This window comes from Plectropomus leopardus, chromosome 8 (genome assembly GCF_008729295.1).
Source record: "Plectropomus leopardus isolate mb chromosome 8, YSFRI_Pleo_2.0, whole genome shotgun sequence".
NCBI lineage: Eukaryota > Metazoa > Chordata > Actinopteri > Perciformes > Serranidae > Plectropomus > Plectropomus leopardus.
This window is the reverse complement of record NC_056470.1, coordinates 25,485,129-25,508,183: the sequence shown is the minus strand read 5'-3', so window position 1 is coordinate 25,508,183 and position 23,055 is coordinate 25,485,129. Positions and strand designations below refer to the sequence as shown.

Below are 23,055 nucleotides of genomic sequence, written 5' to 3'. Positions count from 1 at the left end.
TAATGGGATGACTAAACTCCCATAGTGTTAAGCATATTACTCTGAAGTCCAAACCTGTTCATTTGATATGTAGAAAAGAGTGATGTTTTACTGAAAAGTGGCTTTATTTGTTCTTTCTTACAACATGTCGCTGTAGCATCTTACTGTACATACAACAGTCACCCACAAATAATAAATAGTATTTAAGGTCATGTATATTTAATAGTTACAGCACCGGTAGTACATAGTGGATGTGTTCAATGTAGATTAAAAAAGAAAAGAAAAAAAATACTTTGTTCCTAGGATTTGTAAATTTATTTTACAATGTCTGTTTTATGCATCCACAAGTTTTATTTTGTTTATGATTCTCAAATCTTGAGAATCAACTTCACATGTAAAAAAACAAAAACAAAACAAAGAAGCTGTAAAAAGGAAAAAACAAGACTATCAAAAGTTTAAATTTTTTGCATTAATCTACACAATTTCTGGGCACCTGGGTATTTGTCTTTTTTATTCCTTTTACAGTACATACACAGCTCCTTTACAGAGGCTTTTTTGCCTCTGTCGCCTATTTCCATATTTTACACTGTCCGCTTGTATGTTGAGGTAACACCTGTGATTGACATTAATGGGCCATGATACATGCACATTCACTTCAGAGACACTTGCTGTTGATTTTATCTGAGTGTCATCTGCCAGAAGGATGTTAACCAGGGAAATGGGGGCATGGAAACAACATGTACAAAGTTTTTATACACAAAGGACTCATCATTCATTTTCCAGTTGTTTGTAAGTCAAGTCTTGTTATTTGATACTGTATTTGGAGCAATGCAGTTGTTCTCTTGGACTCTTCCGTGCCTCTGTCCACTTTTTTTCTGGTTTTCATCTTGATGTTTCTGTCTCTCAGTTGCTCTGGTGTTCATGTCACTCCTTGGATGTTCCTCTCAAAATATCACACCTGTTTGATGTTACTCCTCCCATCTTGTGATACATGTATTTAAATAAAGAGGACATTTTTGTGATCACACTTCTTTCATTCCTTCCTTCCTCCCCTTACTTATCACCCTTCCTCCTTTGGGTGTCAGGTTGCAGGAAGTCAGTTTAATGATTTTTGGGGTTGGAGGATTTTCCAGCGGCCGCTGCTCCCTGGCAGGCTGATGTGTCACAGATTCCAGGAGGTCCCTGGTGCCCAGTCCTACCTACCCTGCCTGGCTCTCCAGGCTCACCTGGATCTCCGGGAGATCCATCACGCCCATCTTTGACAATTCCAGGAACTCCTGGAAGACCTGTGGACAGCATACAGGGAGTGAACCAGAGATAAAGTACTGCTGACAGCTGTCATCCCTTTAAACGGTTTCCTACCAACCAAGGTCTATATGTACAGTATAGTAACTGCAAAATTGGTGAGGAGCAGCATTCTAGCCCCTATACTATAGGGTTTACTGTATAAGGTTACATACCCTGGTATCCTTGGTCTCCAGGCGGGCCATCAATGGCTTTGCCGATGGATCCCTTATCACCCTGCTCACCAACATCACCTGTTGAGAAGACAGAACATTTAAATCAGTGGTGGAAAGTAACAAAGTGCATTTACATCAATACAATACCTTACTGCTTTACTTGAGTATTTAATTTTTATACTTCTACTCAACTGCTTTAAAGAGGATATTGGTACTTTTTATTCCACTATATTATTTGACCAAACTAGTTATAAGTTACTCTTCTGCTTAAGATTTTATATCTTAAAGACATGACAAATTTGAAAGTACAATACACTGTTTAAACAAAAACAGTTGTTCCCAAACTTGTTACTCTTTACAAAAACGTAGCACCTAGCTGGATCCCTTGTCATGTTTCAGATGTATGTCAGTTATTAGCAGTGATTTCCCCCTCAAAACATTTCAGATTATTTCATGCTAATAACTGCACAACCTCCTGACCCCACAGATTTATATTAATGATCCTTTGGAGGGGGACCGACCCCCCCCAGGGTAAGAGAGGTGCATTTTTCTCTGCAGAACAGATACTTTTACTTTTTTTTTTTTTGGTACATTTTTTGATAATACATAGTTTAACTTAAGGATTTTAAATACAGGGCATTTACTTGTAATGAAGTGTTATTATTTGTTGTATATATGAATAGTTCTGAGCACTTCTTTCACCACTTATTCTAATAACAGATGTCACTGTACAACTAACAAGGCGCTGATCAAGATATTTTTGTGCTTCTACCAATAGATCAAAAGTCTGTACTGATGTCAGTTTTCATACCTCTGGGACCTGGGTCTCCAAGTTCTCCTGGCAGCCCTCTGTACCCTGGTGGTCCACGGGCACCTGGATGCCCGATAGAGCCAGCAACTCCTGGCTTTCCTGGAGACCCAGCAGGGCCGGGGCGGCCCACCATTCCAGGGGCCAGAGGTCTTCGAAGGTTAGCAGCCAGCTGTGCAATCTGATCTGCATGACAAAAAACATCGGAAGGTCAGTTATCCAGCTTACCTTTTATTCAACACTGGAGTGAAAGACAAAGATGAATGAATTTACTACCATCGATCATCGAGCCACACAGCTCTCTGATGTGCTGCTCACTTGCCAGTCTACCCTGAAACCCAAGTGAAAAAGACATTTTAGAAGTGTAACTTCATTCAGGCAGTTCATTAGAAGACATCAACATGTAATATGCTTTTTGTAGATTTAAAATAACACTCACAGGTACACCTGGCTTTCCTGCAATTCCAGGCAGACCCTGCTCCCCTTGGAAGCCCATTAGTCCTGGTTTCCCTGGAGGCCCTCTCGCCCCAAGCTCTCCTTGTGGACCTGTCACGCCCTTCGGCCCCAGTTCACCCCGCTTTCCAGACTACAATCAACCAGAGATATCTGTTAAGTAAGTCATTACATTTCGTAAAACTCAGGAAATCAATTTCTTCCAAACTGAAGCTAAAATCATCCATAAGCCTCTGATTTGATCATTGACTAAACACCAACCAAGGAGCAAACTGGGTCTGTTGAGACAATGCGGAGGCGGATTCATCTGGCGTCTTGTTGCTTGATAATTACTCTAACGAGCACAGCAAATAGTAAATGAGACCACGAGAGCGAGGCTCATCAATACCGTCTCTAATTACATAAATTGTTCCGCAGCTTAATGCAACTCGTCTCTCCCTTGTGGCAGAAGCCGCGAACAGGCCAATAAAGCTAAAGCAGCAATACCTACCTCTAATTAATCCTATTAAACCTGGAATGTGAAGCAGAATCATGTGCAATGACTCTGACAAGTGGGCAACAGCTCGGAGCTAGGCTCCATTTTTAATGGAGCAGACACAGAGGGAGTCTGGAACAAACGTGTGCTGCTAATTACACCCACACACAACATCTGATCTAACCATGTTCTGTGTTAATAAAAGGACTGTTTCTAGAAAACAGTTTTGAAGGGAGTCGTGTAGATAGGGGTATAAAACACTGACTACGTTTATATGCACAGAATAGTCCTTTTTTTTTGCGAAAAAGATAATATTTCTACAAAGTTGTTGACATTGCTAATGAAAATCAATATTCTACTAGTACTACCGTTTACATGCAGCCGTGCATACTCCAAATAATACACCCTAACATGCTGTTTGTCACATCAAAATATGGAAAGGTTTTCCTGTGGTGGCAGACGTGTTTGACAGTGCAAACACAACCTCCCTTTATCATTCATTTAACCAGCTTCTTGAAAAGGTCAATGTAGCCATATTTGTGATATCCAAAAATGTTTTGATATTCAAGTCTTTCATAATGTTCAAAAATAGGTGTGTTTTTCTCTCTGATAAGAAATTTGAGCTTTCGTTGAGTGTTTGTGTACAATGCAAAGAGCTGACCATAAACAGGCAAGATGCCGTGTGTGGCAAACTGTTGTAACAACCCGAATTGAGACACATATTCTGAATGTGTTGTTTACATGTCCATAATAATACCGGCATATCCCGCTTCTTAATCGTAAAATACTTTATTTGGAAAAAGGCTTAATTCGGAATATCCAATTTATAATCCAAATATAATATGTTGTCTATATGACCCCTATCAAATTCTGAATATGATCATACTCTGAAGGGGGCTGCCCTGTGAAAGTTGGATATTCAAATCATCAGTTGGAGACCCCTCAGCAGTCAACTGAGATAGCATCGAGTTGAGCAGTCGTCTTTTTTTTTTTTTTTTGCTAGCCAGTATGCTGTGCAGTAGGGATTGGGATGTTTTGGTCACCAGATTTTTGCAATGGACTTTCATGACTTTCACGGTACTCTTTGTTAGTAAGCAGCTGTGTGCATGATGCAGCGGCACAGAGGAAGAAGAGACTCTGTGGTGAATTTACAGCTCACTGCACCTTAGTACGATACAGTCCCTGGCATTTGTTTTGTGTTGGCAAAAAATGTTGCACAAAAGTGATCCAGCTTGTTTACACAAATGCCACTGTCACACTTAACGTCCTGCTGAGCCTGTTCAGATTTGAAAACTTTATATGGAATAAAAACAAATTGTTGAATATTCATATTGAATTGCAACATCTCATTTGACTGACATAATTCTGAGTTGGGTACAGCCCTAATTCTGAATAATACTGGAATATTAGTGTGCTTTATTAAACGTAGTTACTGCAAAAGTGGACAAAATGTAAATGAAAACATTGACGTGGCTCACCTCTCCTTTTTGTCCAACTGGGCCAAACGGACCCTGAAAATAAGAATATCTTTTTAGTTTAAAATGATTTCACATTATAAAATGTCACACATTCAACCAATCAAACTTTACTTGTATCATCACCTTTCATACAGGTTTATCCAAAGATAAAAGTGAAACAAACAATGAAAATTAAGAGAATACTTACAGGTTCTCCATTTTCTCCTGGCAAACCATCACTTCCTGCCACACCCTAAAAAGAAAGCAGATGATCTCAATAATGTAATTATCTTTGAACACTGGCACAACTCAATAATCCTTCAAGCTGATAAAACAATTATTCAACATATTCCATTCTCTATTACAAGCTTCAAAATGCTGGATGACGACTATCACAGGACATTCAGTGGACGTCTTGCTACACTGGAGCTATAACTTTGACTTATAGAAATATTTACCATGTCTCCTTTGGCTCCAGATGCTCCAAGTGGACCCTATAGGGTTGAAAAGGGAGAGAGAGAGAATAAATGAGAGCCATGTAGAGATATTTGTGGAAGGCCGGCTGCGGCAGAAAGACGGGGGATGAGGGGAAGTGAGGTGGGCTGGTTGAGGGGAACCAGGGGCGGCATAAAGACCGGCTTTGTTCTGTCCTCAAACTCTGAACAGGAGGCCTTTTTGTGTTTGAGCTCTCTCCTGGCTGCAGCTTGAGTTTATACCACCAGGACTAAGATGGGATGACCTGCTCGTTGACATACAGTACCTGGGTAGTTAGCATGTCTCTCAGGGTATCTGCGGGTCAAAAAAAATCTTAAAATGTCTCAAAATTTATTCTTGAATTTGAATTAGTAAGGTTAGAAATTACCACATTCAGTCTAATTTAATTTATCCATCTTATAATTTCTTTTTGACAAAATGACTCAAGCTCTTCTCTGTACAAGTACACGTTTCTGATGTTACAAATCTTTAAACCCACTAACAAACCAAATACCTTATACTTATACTTACTTGTTTAGAGTGAGTTAAGGTAATCGACATTTTAAGACTACCTTAACTCACTCTAATAACTATCTTTCTACATAAAACCTACCTTGACTACAGACCATAATACTTATCTGCAATGGTTAAATAAGAAAAAAAATGTGATTTGTCCAAAAATCAGTCTTAAACTAGGTTAAAAATGATCTTGAAAAGGTCTTAAAAGCATTAGATTTTATAGTCTCATACCTGTAGACACCCTGTCTCTGCCTCAGGCCTTAATTAAGATTAATAATAATTTGAAAGTTTGGTAGCTTGACCTGTTTTTGTTATTGTTTTTTTACATACTGTATCAGAGCTGGAACAAATTTAAATTTTCAATCAAAAAACAATTATTCTGGAATCATGTAATAATTTGGGTTTTTTTCTTGTTTACTTGGTCTTCTGTGATGAAGGATTTGCTATTTGTTGACATTTTAAGGCAAATTACATGAGTTATAGATGAATCAAGAAAACAACTAATACATTATTTGCCAGTAATTTAGAGAGAGCATATTTTTATTTTTATAAGAGCGTTGCAGCCCTATTCTGTATCATGGATTGCAGCAGATGACAATTAAGCCCTGGGACACATCTCATATTGTCACATGCGTCAAACTCACCCTTTCACCAAATTCTCCACGGATTCCTGTCGGACCTGGAAGACCTGGATCACCCAAGGCTCCTTTTACCCCCTGCAGAACATGACACACATAAACAGCCAATGAGTTAACTGATAATTTATTTTAAAAAAAGACTGGTGATGTCATGCAACTGACCTGGAAGCCTTTTACTCCCTGAGGCCCAGGGTTGCCCACCGGTCCGATAGCTCCCTGTTAGAGACAGATATTGTAAGAGCATACAATGGCAAAACAACCGGGATATAAATGAGAATTTTGTCCTTTTTTTTGCAAATAGTTTAGAAAAAAACCTGGACATGATGGTTGTGTGAAGTATGATTCATTATGCAGTGCAGTGTGCAAGAGGAGTGTGGTAAGTCCTTTGCTTTTTTATCTCATTTTTCCTTGCCACAGGGTCTGATGTAAAAAACAAAGACCTCTCTGTTTATAAATTCCTCCTTTATGAATACCTGCTCTCATCACTGGCCCTTCATTACAGACTCCACCTTAGCAAGCCACTGAATCAGTCACAGTAGAAATATCGTTAACTTGTAAGGAAAGTAGTTTAGCGTCCTGCTTTTCCAGTTTTATTTGAAGACGTCTATGAAGACTCAGTAATGATGCACTTGACTCATGCTGGTTATCAAAACATTGCACCTTAGAGTGTTGGACACTAAGTCTGAATTCTGTAAATTGGTTCCATTTAACAGGCCATCTGTGCAGCAAAAGAGCTATATCATGACGTGTAAAGAGAACTAAATACAGGATTGGGGGTGGAGCCCTGTTTATTACTATAGTTGCTCAGTGGCGCATGAGGCCAAAAAAGCTTGAGTTCTGCGCAATGAAATTACCCGGATCTTTCGCATCGTGGGGCCCACAGAGCAGGCACATCAGAGACTTTAAGCGGCCGAGTGTAAATTAAGTCCTATCCCAGTGGTTGTGACACTCAAAAAAATGCATCCACTGTTTTACAACCATCTGTTTCAGAATGTAAGTCTATGGGAAAAGTCTTTTGGGGCCTGATGGTACTATATGTCGGACCTGGACATTTTTATTCCTTGCTTGGCCCCATTGTAAACTTGCCTACATGGAGCTCTCACCTGTTACGTCACAAGCAAACAGAGGTGGCTAAGCTGAAATGGTGACGGCTAGCACTGCTAGCCACAACAACAGTAACTGCTGTATGAGGGCAGTGCAGAGTGGCTGCAGTTAGCTGAAAAATGGGACAGAAGGGAGGGACACGCATGCACTATCATGCACATATGATTGGCCGGCTACCAAAATAAAGAACAGAGAAGCTCGGATTACAACACAGACAGAGAGAGTGTGACTTAAGGGGTTTTCCCTAGATTTTTATACGGCTTAGGCATAAATGACACCACATGCTGGTGACTTCATTGTGCATTAATAACCATCAAGCTTAGTGTTTGTGTTGGTTGCAGCAAGGAAATGATCACCTAAAGCCATGTAATAGGTAGATAAAGAAATCTTTAGCCAAATAATTGCAAGCTCACAACAGTAACATTGCATAATATTCCAAGTAAAAAAGTTACAATTGAAATCTACAACTGGAGGGAGACAACTTCACTGAATCAGATGCAACACAAACATTTTCAATAAAACATATGAATTGTGTGAGCGGCATGGCGCTTATACTTTAGTGCACTACTCTCTTGCACTTCAAAAAGTTGAAATCGATGAGTTTCAGAGTGAGCTTTTCCAGAGTTTTACATGTTCTCTACATTGTTTTTATGTTCATACTGCTTATTCACAGCGCCTAAGCATCATCTGCTCCGGACTTCATTAATCCCCTTTATCTTTACATAGCAAGTAGTTGTTTGCTGCTATATTAATGTTCAAAATTTCAAAAAAAGAACCTTTAAATGCCCTAAAATAGATGTTTTTCTAGACGCATGAACATTGCAGCAATCTGACAACACATAAATGTACATGTTGCTTTTGTTTAAAGTGTTAGCATAAACTTACAGCCACTCCTCTGGGTCCTGCTATCCCCCTCTCTCCTGGTACGCCAATCTCACCCTGAAGGAACAGGCAAAAGATGGAGTGGACAAATCAGGAATCTTTGGACTCCAGATGCAACATTGTTGGGTTAAATGAGATGTCAGAGGTTATGATCCAGTAATACCCTCCCCAAAAAGCCCATCAGATACATACAGGAATACCTGGCTCTCCAGAGGGTCCTGTCTCCCCAGGCTTCCCCACTTCACCCTGATGTAAAAGAAGGGAGAAGATTAAAGTTGTCCTCTGTGGTCCTAATCTAAGCTTTAAGGTTAAAGTGTGTTTCTATTGGGATGTAAAACTCACAACTTCTCCTTTAGAGCCCTTTGCACCAGCTTTTCCTTGTAGACCCTGAAACAGAAAATAAAGCAGGTGTTACAGTCAAACCGCTACTTATCAGTTATACAGGAAGTCTATTTCAAAATACTCACAGGAAGGCCGTTAGGTCCTTTCTCTCCAACTGCCCCATGGCGTCCAGCATCACCCTATCAACACAAACAACCTCAGCTTTCCTCAGGCTGTGGACTTATTGTGGATATTAATTTAAGCCGAGAGCATTCAGAAAAGAAAAGGTGCAACTCACCTTCTCGCCATCTAATCCTGGTGTACCATCTTTGCCATCTCTGCCAGGAATACCCTGCAGAAGACATAACATATAATCCTCATGGTTCTGAGAGGTGATGCATATTAGAAATGTATCATCAGATATTCACTTACAGGCTCCCCTTTGGGTCCAGATCCTCCAGGACCTCCTTTGGGACCAATTTTACCCTGTTTAAAGACACATAAAGCTGTAACGAATATATACTTGTGAAACTAATAGTCATAAATCAAAGTCTTTTACTTACAATTTCTCCTTTGGGTCCTTTGAATCCCTGTGGTCCCTTTTCTCCCGGATCACCCTGGAGACATCAGATGAAAAACACACAGCTATTCATTGATGGGACCAGCCGTCTTTTCAGGCTGTGGTCTACAACCAAACACTGTTTTGTTTCAAATGCGTCACAAACAAGGAGAGACTCACTGTCTTTCCAATGATGCCGGCGATACCAGGTTTGCCTCTGAAACCGGGCAGCCCCTAGAGACAAAGGAAGGTCAAAGTACACCAACTATAAGTACACACATGTTAATGTTTGCATTGTATGGTTTAAGAAAATGAACAAGGAAGGAGTGGTGATGTTCTAAAAGTTTCTTACTCTGTCTCCTACAGATCCCATCGGGCCTTGTAAACCTCTGAGACCACGTGGGCCCTGAAACACAGCAGCAGAACGTTGTGAAGACGCTTGAAAACATCTTAAAAACAAAACAATTGCCTGGTCAAGCTCTACTGAGAGGGTTCCTGCAGCTTAAGGCAAGTTAGATTTAGGTATTCAAAATATTTTTTTCAATGAATGAAATTTAAAAGCAACTTTATAAAAATCAAAATTAAAGGAAAAAACATAAGCAGCATTTATTTATTTATATACAATTATTTAGGATTAGGGATTATTTTGCTCAGTTATTTATCGCAACATAAATGTATATTTTTTGGAAAATACCAATTGTTGATTGTTGGCCCGTTTTCTTAGCAATTTTGTATTTCTCTCTCTCCATATATGTGATTCCTATATATATTGTATGAATACAACAAATATGCCCTGTCATGCTGAGTTTAGGAAAACTTTTTTTTCTTGTTTGAATAGAAAGTTTTTATTGAAGTTGCACGTTTGCATTTCGTCCAGAGTACAGTGACAGCTAGCTAGCAGACTGTTCTGAGCATCCCGGGGAGAAACCAAGTATAAGTGGTGGTGTCTCCTCTCTCCTGATCTGCGCACTGTTAATGCAAGAGGCGTTCAGTAAATTATTTTTAAAAAAGAGCTCTGCCAATTATTTTTAGAGATTTTACAAAGCAACATCAGAAAAACACAGAATGTAAAAATGTAAAATCTTTTTTCCCATGGTGCAACATTTTTAAGGCTTGTAAATGATTGATTTAAGATTGTTAAGATTGATTTATGGCTAAAAAAGGATGACTTAATATGATAACAGACAAAATGTATAGGTAAAAGCTGAAAAATTCTGAATCATCTTTATGTTACTCACCTGCAGACCCACAGTCCCAGGGATACCTGGTGGGCCAGGTGGACCAGGGTCACCCTAGAGACAGAACAGGACACTTGAGACGGTAACGAAACATCACATTACAGAAAGACAAGCAGCTTTACTCAATAAAACTACATTTTGCACATACTAGATTTCTTCTATTCTTACTTAACCCCATCATTATATCAGTGAAAGCAGGCAAAGTATCAACATCACATAATAAACTCACCTTCTCTCCATTTTTTCCAGGCTCTCCCTTGTCTCCTTTGTGCCCAGTGTGACCCTACATGAGCAAAAATACACAGAATTGAAGACAGACATGGTGAGTGTGTCTGAGTAGATTTATTACGAGGGTACAGGGTGACACGAGTTGTGTTTTTTCCCATGGATATATTGAGCACCATATCATTCAAAACCTTTTTAAAAAGAAGCATGACAGAAAATGTATTTACCTTGAATCCTGGCATCCCAGAAGGACCAGAGGGACCAGGGGGGCAGATTGCAGGACACTGCAGAGGACAGAGATGACACACTGAGAACTCAGCACCCACTGTATGCAGAGGGTGCATCAGTTTACTATCATTATGCTGCTCTGACAGATGCATGATTGAACACTTACCAGTAGGTCACCGCTAAGATCATGAAGAGTACCAGGAAGACCCTGACAGATGGAGAAATGACAGTTCAAGGCATTCAGGTTGCAGGTTGAAAGACATTTTTATTTATGTTTATACATCCCTGCTTTTGTGAATTCACAGACATTCAACCAAATATCCACTGGGTGGCAGTGGAAATGTGCAGCAGGTGACATTATTGTACCAGCAGCACCAGTTATCAAGCAGATAATGACAACAGCACTTACTGGTGGTCCATCAAGGCCAGGAGGTCCGGGAAGTCCTGGAAGACCCTCAGCACCCTTCAAAACAGATAGCGCCAATGTAAGTGCATCGTCAGCATTAAAATAAGTGATGAGTTTTTCCAAATTGTATCAAAGTCTGCAATATCTCAGCTGAGTGAAGTAATAATCAGGCACATTTTCTAAATATTTTATTATTTGTTATTGTCAACATTTATTTAGTGATACGTTACGTCATGTTTTGTAGGATAATGTGCAATTTTCATAATACTCATCGTATTATACCACACATTTCAGTGGCATTGAAAATAGAATTTTGGCAATTAAAAAACGTGATAAAAAAGCTAATAATACAGTAACATCTTCTGAAACTGAGTGAGCTTTCAGTTACACATAAACTGTAAATGAGCATTGGATAATTCAAATAAAATGTGACCCAATAGAAACACTAGGCCAGTACTCATACTGAAGTGTCCTTCCTCTCTAGTGGTTATTCTTATCCTCCTGCTCCTGCTATGTTATATAGAAATTTAGGGCAATGTTGTGCCAGTTGAATCCAGCAGAGCTGTAAGTATAAAAAAAACAGCTAGATCTCAACCAGTATCAGCTTCACTGTTTCTGCTGTGAAGGGTTGCCTATGAATTTTGCAGCCAGTCTATCCTTCACCCACAAATGACCATTTGTGTATCAGTTACAGTTAACCCGTTTTATGTTGAATTCATTTTTCCATGCACCTCCAGTGAACAAATAATCCAAAAAATGGGGAAAACTCTTGATAAATTGAAGTAATGGGGGCTGAATTAAACAACTGCAAAACCACGTTAAAACATCCGTTTAAAAACTCTCACACAACTCGGAGAGTATAATTCAAGTCTTTCTGACAGGTTACTGAACTGAAACTTATCAGTGCTCTCCTCAAAGCCAGACTCCATCGACAAAAGTAGTAATTTTACTTCCTTCAACAGAGGGGCTGTTTGTGTACTGCTGCCATAATCAATTAGTTTGTTTAAATTTGGTAAATCCAAACTAACCCTTAATCACACCAAAGTCACACAATAACACAAAAAATAGTGATTAAGGAAGCGGTAGAACAGCAGCTCCCATATTCAGCAGGGTAAAATTGGACTTGGATTATACTGCACAAGTTCAGTGAGAGTTTGCAAAAGGATATTTTGATATAGTTTTTGCTGCTGTAAAATATAGTATACATAAAGAATTTTCTCCATTTTTGGTTTCTCCGTCCACTGTGGAGTTGTGCTGGAAAAACAAAGTTTCCCTCACAAATTCAACATAACACTGGGTGAGGTATTAAAATAGAAATGATAAGGATGCACGATATTAGATTTTTTGCTAATATACCGATATATAACTTGTTTGGCCAAAAAAGCGATACTGATAGATCCACTTTTTTTGCCACCAAATGTTAGCGATCACCAAGTCTCTTCTTCAGTGGAATTAATATCATAGTATGCATACTCTTATCATGATTGCCCACCAGCAGATGGAGACATGAAATATAATGCTTTTCTGTGTATGTAAGGTTCATTCATTGTGAAAAATATGAAAAAAAATACCTAATTTATAGTTTATGTTTTGTAGATGTTCAGTGTGTGAGTTAAAAAAAAACAGTTTGTGATATTGACAGAAATTAGAATGTTGGCTAATTCCGATATTTCATTTTAATAATATCTGCCAAAACCGATGACCTGCCGATAATATCAAGCATCCCTCATAAATGATCATCTGGGACGGTGAATTATTCCTTCAAAAATGTCAGTGGCCAACTGGGTATTGAATCAAAGGTTGACTACAGAAAGAATTATTTGTTTATGTCATTTGCAGAATCAGGGGATGTGACCTCTCCATGAGGACAACAGGAAGTCTAATTGGGGAGATCAGACAGATACTCACCGCTGGACCCTGTGGTCCGACTCCGCCCGGCAATCCGTTGGTTCCAGGTAGTCCCTGAAAACACAAGATACTGGGTGTGTGCATGACAGCAGAGTACATGTGTAGATGTAGCACCCAATCTGGGCTACAGCATTGTGTAATGTGAAAAAATAAATGCCCAAGGTGCAAAAAAGCTTTAGTGACATGTAAAAAAATAATACAAATGCATCACAATCTCCATCTTTCTGCAAATATGAGAAATGATAAAAGACAGTGTTGTGTACTCACTGCGGCTCCTGGTCTCCCTCTGCCCTACGGAAGACACAGGAAGGCAAATTAAGTCACAAACACCAAGAGGGTGATTAGATTTTCCTTGCAATATCAATATCCGCCATGTGATGTAGCCTATTCCTGCATTAAATCCACTGTGAAAGTTTGTCCCAGGTCATTGCTGTGAGGTGGATGTGCACTTTTGCAGTCCAGTTACATCAGAGCAAACTATCATCTGAGTGTTCCTGTGACTATATGCCACACTTTCAAAAGTGTCCTCATTACCGTTATGTTAGCTAAAGGCGACCTAAGTCTGATTAGAGCTGAGATACAGGTCTGACTTTACAGAAGAAAGATCACAGAGATGTCTCTCTCAGCATAATCCAATGAAGTCTGGAAGAGAAACTGCCTTTAGTCCCGTGGTTGGTTTAAGGACAATATGGTAAAGGATACAATGATCAGAGTGAAGTGGTTACGACTGCTGTGTACCTTTGCAGTGTTTCTTAGATGTTGCACAGCATATGGGGGTACTTACAGGAGCTCCAGGGGGCCCAGGAGGTCCAGCATCACCCTGCAGAGAGTAAAGCAAAATGCCACAATCAGCCACTTAAACATAATCAAACTGCAAAAGAAACCTTCAGACTTTATGAAGTAACCTTGAACACAATGCTTATGTGACAGTGGACATTATCAAGTATTAACTACATTTTAGCTGTTTTGAATCACATACTTTTTCTTTTTAGTTCAGGCACTGCAGCTGCTCTTACAAAGTATGTACTGTTGCATGCAGTATGCAGACAACTGGGACACAACTTTGCTTTAACATTGCAACTTGAACTTTGACATATTGTTGCAGTCTGTACTGTGAAATTTTCAAGCAAAAACAAAAAGTCTGCAATTCGGATCTGCAGCAGATCTCATCATTACCACTGATGTAACCTTGGAGATAATACAAAATGCAGTTCACTGAGTTCGCAAGGGACTGAGGTCAACCTGGTTCTGCTGTTGTTACTTTGCAGTGAATGTATTTATAACTTTTAAGTTACAACTGCATACATTGTAGAGTAACATGCAGTATTTTATTCACAACAGTAAAATAACAAACTTATTTCTCTGTTGTTGTTATTTTTCATATTTATTGTTGGCAATCTTTATGAATTTTTTGTTCACTTAATTATTACTATCTCATCATCTGGTCAGTGCGCTTTTGTCCATCATTGCAGTGTCTGATAGCTGTCACTGAGCTGTCATCTGTTTGTTGCTTAGTCGATGTGCAGAGGATTGTGGGTCAGAATAGCCAGAAGAGCATAATGGTTTGCTGCAAAATGCAACTGGATATAGTAGAACATCCTGGTATTTTTGCACACTGCATTTGACACTGTATGTATTGGAATAACCTCAGTTATTTTCTGGCATATTAAATTGTGTGGTAGTGTGTTATTTTTTTGTTTCATGTAACTGAATGTGGTAGGGGTTAGTGGCTACAGGGGAGAGATGGGTGGGAGTGGCTCATGGGAGCAGTGCCAAGGTTCAGACTGGCACAGGTGTTTCCTGTTGGCTAATTACACTCTCTCTTTATGCAGCATCATGCTGGACCAGAGGGATACACACATGCTAGACCCAAGGCAGAATGGCTGTCCTCTTCTCTGGGATAATTGTTCTTTGAGTTCAATTTGAGAAAGTGGACTATATGCCCTCCAGGAGTCACCGGGCGATGCAGCAGAGGAGCAAAAAGTAAGAAGAATATGTATGTTCTGTAAGTGTGTATGTGTGACTCTTTGAGTAGAACCTGTAGTATACTGACCCCTGCTAAACTGACATTTTGGTACATGGAGCCAGTGTTTACTGTGTACAATTCAAACTATATTAACAGATTTAAATTGATCTGAGAAAGTTCATTCTGCCTGTTTAAACCTGCAAGTGGACTGCCATTTAACATTAGCGGGGGAAAAAAATTGTACATTAAATGTAAATAAGGTGCCAGAAGGCATTATAAAAGCATCAAATTAGAGCTTTCTCATAAAAGAAATGGCCAGGAGATGATTCTTCAGACCCCCTGACAGAGGTCCAGGCTAATTATTTGCTGTATATATTAATTATTAATGTTGTTTATTAACTAGCCCGTGGCCTCCTGTAGAATTTGCAAAAGTAGCCCCAGGCAAAACATTTGAGTATCCCTGTTATCAGACTTGGTCACAGTCTAGCTACACACAATAAGTGTTGCTCCTATACATGACTTGATTTTATATTCTTCAACGACCTTCAAATTGGTTAAAACTTGTCTAGTGTTGGAGATAAACTTTTTTTTAACAAAATGTTTAAATTGTTTCAGAAATGTTGTGAATGTATATATATAACATTTTGCTGTGGGTCTTGAGAAAGTTGAAGATCACTATGCAACGTAACATTGTGGAAATAGTCAGGTTTTTTTCTTTAACTTATCATTATGAAGTAAATGTTGATTGCCCGACGTAATGGCTATCAACTAATGACACCATCTTTAAGAGTCTTGCGTTTAGATATGTTCCTTAAAAGCTTCGCTTTCACAATGCAATTGTGCCTGCCACTGGGTATGATCACCCTGAAAACTAAATGCTCGTTTTATGGCACTAAGGAACTGCATCAACAATTGCACAACCAAAACAGAAAGTGGATAGTGCTTTTTTTCCCACTGGTAGCTATCAGTAGCTTTAAACAGTTACCAAAGAGTATCAATTTAAGTTCTTTGCAGTTTACTATCCCCGGAAGTAGACATGGCCTACGGTGGAAAAACCGAAGTAACTATAGAAACTGTGTTAGTTGCTTGGCTCTGAGGAAATGGAAAGTGGCCCAGTTATCTTTTTTAAAGCGGTGCCAAAAATAATACCACTTAGAAACACAAGCAGGAGAAGTTGTTTGTTTTGGCTTTAAAGTTACTGAGAGGAGAAAATGTCTGTATCTTAGCAATTATCACAATCAATTAAAACTATTTTTGAAAAAACATGATTCAAACGCATTTACCCTGATTGCATATATCTGTACAACTCCAAAACAAGTTATGTACTTGGTATTATCTGAGGAGAACACAATAGCTCGTATATTTAGTCTGAGATACTTATTCCATGGATGTCTTCCTTTCTCCATCACTAACTTCTGTTTCTTTACATGTTCAACACATTCTTACTCCCAACTTGTCAAATACAGACGCTTGGTCAGTGAGCGTAAACGTCAGACTATGACTCACTCGGTACCCCTCCAGCATCAGTTTTGGACATTCAGGGATGGCATGTCATTTTGCTTTTCGTACATGCATTGTGTCTTTTCAAAATAAACTTCATCTTTCACAGGAGATGTACAGTTTCTGTTTGCTACATGCACTCTCTTTTTAAAACAAACTTTGTTTTTAGGTTTACTTCCTCGGGTATATGCAACAAAAGCATGTGGTAGCATGTGGAGGTTTAGAAAAAAAAATTGCAATTTGACTTAAATTAACTACGTTTTTTTTACCAGATGTGTTTGTTTGACCCACCCAACTTCCCTCCCTGCTGTATGCAGACTTTTTTGCTCTTTATCATTTGGAATGTCAAAAAGTGCCGCCGCCCGGTGTCTCTCGTACCGGCGCTACATGGGGCCTCTGTGCGTTGGAATCTGTCAAAGAGGGACACTGACGAAATGGTATTTGACGAGTTGGCAGTTAGAAAGTGTGACATGTCCCATCAACTATTTCTGTCAGTGAAAAACTTGTGTTCCACAAATAACTGATCATATTATGGCTTCCCTTTGTTCTTCTTTCCTTACTAACCCCCTTGACTGTCTCACCTCCTCCCTCTCTAACTCTTTGTTTACCGTCTTCACAGCTGTATTTGTTTTGTCTAGGAGGTCAGAGAGCAAAACAAAAAAAAACAGACCTAACACAGTGATGTTAGTTATTCACTGCATTCTTCAATGTGCAAGCTAGACAACAAACTGTACTGGAACACAGACTATAAACAAACAGAAAGTATTACCTGTAAATATGACACTGAGCAGACATGCCAGAAATTATCAGTAAATGTGTATTGTGTTGTAAAAATGACCAGTCAGCACTGCTGTTTGCTGATATATCTGCTTTAAATAGCTTATGCTCTGTCTCAAACTCTACCAGTTCGATCCCGTTTCTCTGTGCATGACTCCTCTGCTCTATGAACCAGCCATGACAGTGTAGTAATCTAAGTATTTAGAGACACTAGTTGATGCAACCTTCCTCATTAGGTTAGCTAATTGGTTGAATTGCCAGGGGGGAGTTTATCTGTCCTGTCAGTGAATTTGCAGCCTTTTACTGCAGAAGTCCCTCCGTCTTTAATATTCCACATTTTATATTCAATGTGGAAAATGAAAGTCCTGTTTAATGGGGAAGATGCAGCGGTGCAAATGTACATGCTGTAATTCTGTCTTCTGTTTTGTCTCTCAGGATAACGCCTGCTTCCCTCAGGATCGGGGCACCAGATCATCATCCCCTCCAGTCAAACAGGTTGGTGGGAAACAGTGTGCATTCCAGGTCGGATTAGGGAAGCAGCAAGAAATAAATCCGATTCTGATCCCTCATTAAAAATATTCCCACTAAGTGGGTGAGCCGGCTAGACAAATCCATGCTGACAGAGGAAACATGGGCCTTGTCCCCGTAAGACCCTCCGAAAGATCTTTATAAAACAGCACCCAAACTTTCAGCATTTCTGCGCACACTTGTGTGACTTTAACTGGTTGATTAATTTGCGGCAGCTTGAAGGAGATAAGCTCATAAAATTCAATTGGGAGCATCTTCAAGCATCCCAGAAAGATCAAAGACACACTTACAGCTTCCCCTGCGGGTCCATCTTTCCCAGCAGGACCATCAGGACCTGTCAAACCCTAAAGAGGAAGCACATAATTCTGTTACACATCATCGCCTCATGCTCTGCAGTTATTTTAAACGTCAATAATCATTTCAGTTTCATAGCTGACACCATGCTCTGTTAATGCACTGATTAATGACTGACAAAGGTGTTGGTGTTAGTATAAGACTGTGTGTATATTTTTGGACACTTACATCCACCCCTGGAAGTCCTGGCAGGCCTGGTTTTCCTGCAACCCCCGAAATACCTGCTTTCCCTTTGGGACCCTACAAAGTCAGAGATTTATGAGGTACTGCACAAGGAATCAGATATCCAGCCAGCTGAGCAATTGATTTCTTTTTCTTTGATATCAGCATCATGAAATGCAGCATAAAAAAAAAAACGTGTAAGATTTTCCTAATCCTCATAAAGGGTTTAAGTACAGAGGGTTACTTATGGTGTGAAGCTTGTAAAATCCTTTTTGACAAATTTGTGGTTTTGGGTCATATCAGGGACTATGCAAACATTAATAGAGAGGGGGGGGGGGGGGTCAGAAAAGAGGGAGAGTATTGTACTTCTACCTCTGGCTGGAGGCAGGACAGTGACATTTTTGGGTGAGCAGTGGATGGTCTTTTGTTTTTTCTTGACCTAAATTTGCATTATATTTCAGGCTTTCTTTAAAATGTAGTTATAACAAAAATACATAAAAAAAGATCAACTTTCACTGTAGAAGACAACAGTTCTAATTCAGGATCTGATCCATGTGTACACTGGTGGTGCACAGAGAGTGCTGCAGGGATTATGTTTATTTGTAGAGGGACGCTGGTTCCCTCGTAAAAAAGCCTGTAGGATTTTCCCTTTGAATTTTGGATCACTGTAGATAATACGCTCTGTGGAAAACATATGTTTCTGATATGTACACATTCTGTTCAGCAGGATAATCTTCACAAATGATAACCGCTTTTATGATTTTTGAAGTGTAAAAGCAATCACCGGAAGTAAAAAGCTAATGTGATGCTATAAACGAACTACACCAAGGTCGCATGACTTCAACGTGGCCATCAAAACGAGGCTGTAAAGCCGTATTCGGCATGATGACGTTCTGTCCTCTCATATAGACACTTGTTAGCAACTGCCTTTTTTAAGACTCATATAAGCTTCAAAATGAACAAATGGGGTCTTTACTGACAATTTTTTTGTCCCAGGACAAACAGTCTTACGCTTGTGTTAAACACAGATGTTATTTCTGGCCCCTATCCAAAAACTCATTCAAAAAACCCATTTACTTCACGATGAGGGAACCAGGAGCACTTAAATGTGAACTCGTGTACAAGTTTTAGGACTCTTTCCTGCAGATAAAGGGTTGCAACTCATTTTTTAAGTCAAGAGGAGGGTTCAAAGGCAACATAACACTTGGGAGGGCCTTGCTTTTTCAAAAAAGTGAAATGTTTATCACCACCCAAATAATGTTCATACAGTCCCTAAATAAAACTGATTTGACTTGATGGAAAGATAAGATAATCCTTTATTAATCCCACAGCGGGGGAGTTAACAGTGTTACAGCAGCAAATTGGATTGTGCAAAAACAATTAGCATCAGTAAAGCCAGATGCAACAAATTAGTGCACAGTAGAAAAAAGGAAAGAAAGAAAAAAGCAAAGTACAAAATAGACTGAACTGTTAAAATGTACATTATTGCTCACAAACTTACTGCTTTCCCCGGCAGACCAGCAGGTCCAGGTTTGCCCTGTTAATGAGAAAGAAAAAAAAGTAATACACCCACAAAAAGTGCATTTTATTCATTCGTTGTGCATAACCACACATACGTCCAGAGACCACAGAGACAGAGTTCTTGATTCAGATCTCTCAAATACTAAGTGTAATACAAACAGCAGACATACTAACGTTACTGAGACAGAGAGTCTCTGAGTTGCTTCAGTATATAGGATGTGCTGTTTAGCTCCTGCAGTGACTGGGGGGAGAACAAACACTAAACTGGGCCGATGCAGACTGCTCACATGATGAGAGCTTCAGTTTGGTTTGTGCAGGGGGGCTGAAGGTGCAGGGAGGAGGTGTGAGGTGAAACTCTAGATGGTCTCACGGGGTTGGGGAATGTATGAATGGGCCCTCTGTGTGCCCAAACTTTACTGAAGTCCCAAAAATAATCACAACTAAAGACTTCCTGACATGACTCTCCTACATTTACTGTTTTTTACTTTTAAATTTAACAGAGAAGTTTGACAGAAATCAAAGACCTAACTATCAAGGATATTAGAGGGATTTACTTCGTTATCAACGTTTTTCTTTTTACTTGGCTTCTCCATAATCCAATTTCCTCTTAGAACTTGTGCAAATAAAGTCTCGTCACATCATTTTAACCTCTTTTTCTTACCGTAGCATCATATCCTACTTACAAGCAAATCCCCTTAAACAGTTAGGAGTCTGGCGGATTAAATTTCATTAGATTATTATTGTATCATTTACTTTTATTGACAAGATACAATAATCCAAATCCACACAACTGACATTATACTGTATGAGTTAATGTGACCAAATAAAGCACTCATAATATTCACACTGTATATAATCTAAGCTTTACAGGGGTTTCATAGAAGAATTAATGAGTTTTTTTCAATACTTTAGTACCTACAGAACTCCATTTAGTAGCCAAAAACTTAAACCCTGCCTACCTGACATCCATGATTATGATTTCATGCTTGTAGGAGGAGCTTTGGGAGGAGTCAGTGTGATAAAAACTAACATCTAGAAACCTTTCAGCCACATTTTTGCACAAAGAAAACACTTTCTACCAAATGTCCTGAGTGTGAATTTGACTTTTATGTACAATATTTCAAACCACACTAAACTAGGACTGTGACACCAAAAATATTATTCTAATTTTAGTGATCTTGATCTGTAACTTGCCCCATTTAAAAAAAAAAAGAAAAGAAAAGTTTTCACAGAAAGAACCCCCCATTTCACTGAGGTGCAAACATCTTTTTCTTATCCACTCACTTCTAGTTAGAATAGAAAAAGGTTAGAGGGCACATAGGTTTAAAGTAAAAGGAAGCTTTTGGGAGTCTGGTCAACTCACATCAGTGCCATCCCTCCCCGGTGGCCCTGGGGGTCCTTGGAGCCCAGGAGATCCTCTGGGGCCTGGCCTCTGTAACACAACATTGATCAGAATCAGGCATTTCTCTCTGGCAGTTATCTTGCATCCTCTGGTCCTTCAAAACCACAATTGTCTGTATACATGAGCAGGTTGTGGTTTGACATGAACTGATTCAAATAAAAAGTTATAAATACAAATTTTCTGGTAAATTTGCAGCGTCAGCATGATAATAAAATAAAACAATCACATTTTATGCAGCGCCAATTAAATTATTCTTAAAATGTTACTCTTAACACAGAAAATCAATCAACAGCAGCTCCGTGATGCAAATAGATGTGCGTAAATACGCATTAAATCTCCTCTATACGCACAGCAGGAAGACTAAATTAGATTTATATGAAAAGCAAAAATAAACCAAAAGTTCATGGAAGCTAAATAAACTTATTTCACTGAGTACTTTCTAAATGAGCTCCAGCTCCAGAGAGCCTGAATGAACAGAGGTGGCATTGTGCGCCGCGGCGCTGATCTCCAATCCGCGCATTCCACAGGTTCAGGAGAAAACATAACCTCAACTTCACCAAACAGTGTGAAAGGCGCAGCCACCTGCACACAATTAGGCTGATATGGGAGCGAAAAAAATAGGCCTACAGAACCGAGAGACAAAACACCACTCACATTCAATCAATGATAAACGAGATGACGATTAAAGAGCGCTTGAGTGTAAAATATCAGAGAAAGCGTCAGGTTTTAGGATGGAGAGCGCGTGCAGATCATCAGCTGTGACACACATTATGATCACCATCAACACAAAGTATTGCTTTATTATTATTATCAAAATGCGAACGTGCAGGTGGCAGTAACTTTTTTTGCACTAGCTATAAATGAATGCGCATTAAACGCCTCCAGCAAAAACTACATCTCCAAAAAGATGCGAGCAGAGTGATGCTGCGCTCGGTAAGTCTTACCTGGGCTGAGGATGATGTTAAAAGCTGGCACAGTAAGAGCACCCAAAGCGCAGAGAATACCGCCATGGCTCCTCCGCTCGCCCTCACAAACCCGAGTTTCTGCGGAAAAGGTCAAATCCCCGGTTCCCGGTCCTGTCTCGCTCCCCCCTAGCGTCCGCAACGGAGCCTCCTTGACGACACGACGCACAGCTCCTGAATGGCTTTCTCTTTGGTCCCAGATAAACCCGAGCCTCCAGCCGAAGGGGCTGAGCTCAGTGTGGCGCTCTGCACACAGGGGTGAGGGGGTGAGGAGGAGGGAGGGGGGCAGCAGGCACAGGGGGAACAATTTCGGACATCAAGGGAGTGGGCTGAACCAGAAGCGCCAGAAATATGCGGGGGTTCATGCTTTGACCAATTAGAATCTGACCTATAACACAAATCCTCCATGTCTGCAAAGTAAAAAAAAAAAAAAAGAAAAAGAAAAAAGTTAAGGGTTCTTTAGTCATACAGCTTTAAAAAAAGTTCAATTAAGTAGGCTTTTATACTTTCATAAAGTCTGGGGACTGTCAAAGGACAAATTCAAACCAGGCTGGTCAAAATTTGAAGCAATGGAGGCCAACAAATCCTGAGCTGTATGGGTCAAGCTGCAAAAATGCTGGATCCTACATTTCCCATAATGCAACCTAACAGCAAAACATTTGTAGACCTCACTCTGCCAGGTATATAATGCAGATTTTTTTATCCCTTAATGGACAGTTTGACCAATGAAATGCCAGAAAATACTACTT

At 39.6% G+C, this 23,055-nt stretch overlaps 1 protein-coding gene and 1 long non-coding RNA gene across 2 annotated transcripts in view; one reads left to right on the top strand and one right to left on the bottom strand.

The window, feature by feature from the left end:
* Window positions 1–479: 479 nt before the first annotated feature.
* On the bottom strand, window positions 480–22,445 carry col9a3 (collagen, type IX, alpha 3). The gene is made up of 32 exons (XM_042491686.1): window positions 22,289–22,445; window positions 21,306–21,374; window positions 19,923–19,958; window positions 18,428–18,499; window positions 18,196–18,249; window positions 13,919–13,954; window positions 13,402–13,425; window positions 13,135–13,188; window positions 11,230–11,283; window positions 10,987–11,028; window positions 10,820–10,876; window positions 10,597–10,650; window positions 10,368–10,421; window positions 9,482–9,535; window positions 9,310–9,363; window positions 9,134–9,187; window positions 9,003–9,056; window positions 8,869–8,922; window positions 8,717–8,770; window positions 8,592–8,636; window positions 8,442–8,495; window positions 8,253–8,306; window positions 6,426–6,479; window positions 6,270–6,341; window positions 5,091–5,126; window positions 4,841–4,885; window positions 4,654–4,686; window positions 2,687–2,833; window positions 2,524–2,578; window positions 2,251–2,433; window positions 1,440–1,517; window positions 480–1,265 (listed from the first exon to the last, which is right to left on the bottom strand). Exons 1-32 carry the CDS (start codon window positions 22,352–22,354, stop codon window positions 1,081–1,083), a joined length of 2,037 nt encoding a protein of 678 aa, XP_042347620.1. The 5' UTR covers window positions 22,355–22,445; the 3' UTR covers window positions 480–1,080.
* The window catches only part of LOC121946880, a 23,283-nt gene continuing 15,245 nt past the window's right edge, over window positions 15,018–23,055 (top strand). The window contains exons 1-2 of the long non-coding RNA XR_006106048.1: window positions 15,018–15,117; window positions 17,813–17,872. This is a non-coding gene — a long non-coding RNA (uncharacterized LOC121946880). The remainder of the gene's footprint in view (window positions 15,118–17,812; window positions 17,873–23,055) is intronic.

What these genes read in the sequence shown, in the direction of transcription:
- col9a3 (XM_042491686.1), bottom strand. Translation starts at nt 22,354, where the DNA reads ATGGCGGTATTCTCTGCGCTTTGGGTGCTCTTACTGTGCCAGCTTTTA. An exon ending in CAGGACTTCCAGGGGTGGAT is followed by an intron (nt 18,250 to 18,427) that starts GTAAGTGTCCAA and finishes CTTCCTCTTTAG; the next exon opens with GGTTTGACAGGTCCTGATGG. An exon ending in ATCTTAGCGGTGACCTACTG is followed by an intron (nt 10,877 to 10,986) that starts GTAAGTGTTCAA and finishes TGTCCTCTGCAG; the next exon opens with TGTCCTGCAATCTGCCCCCC.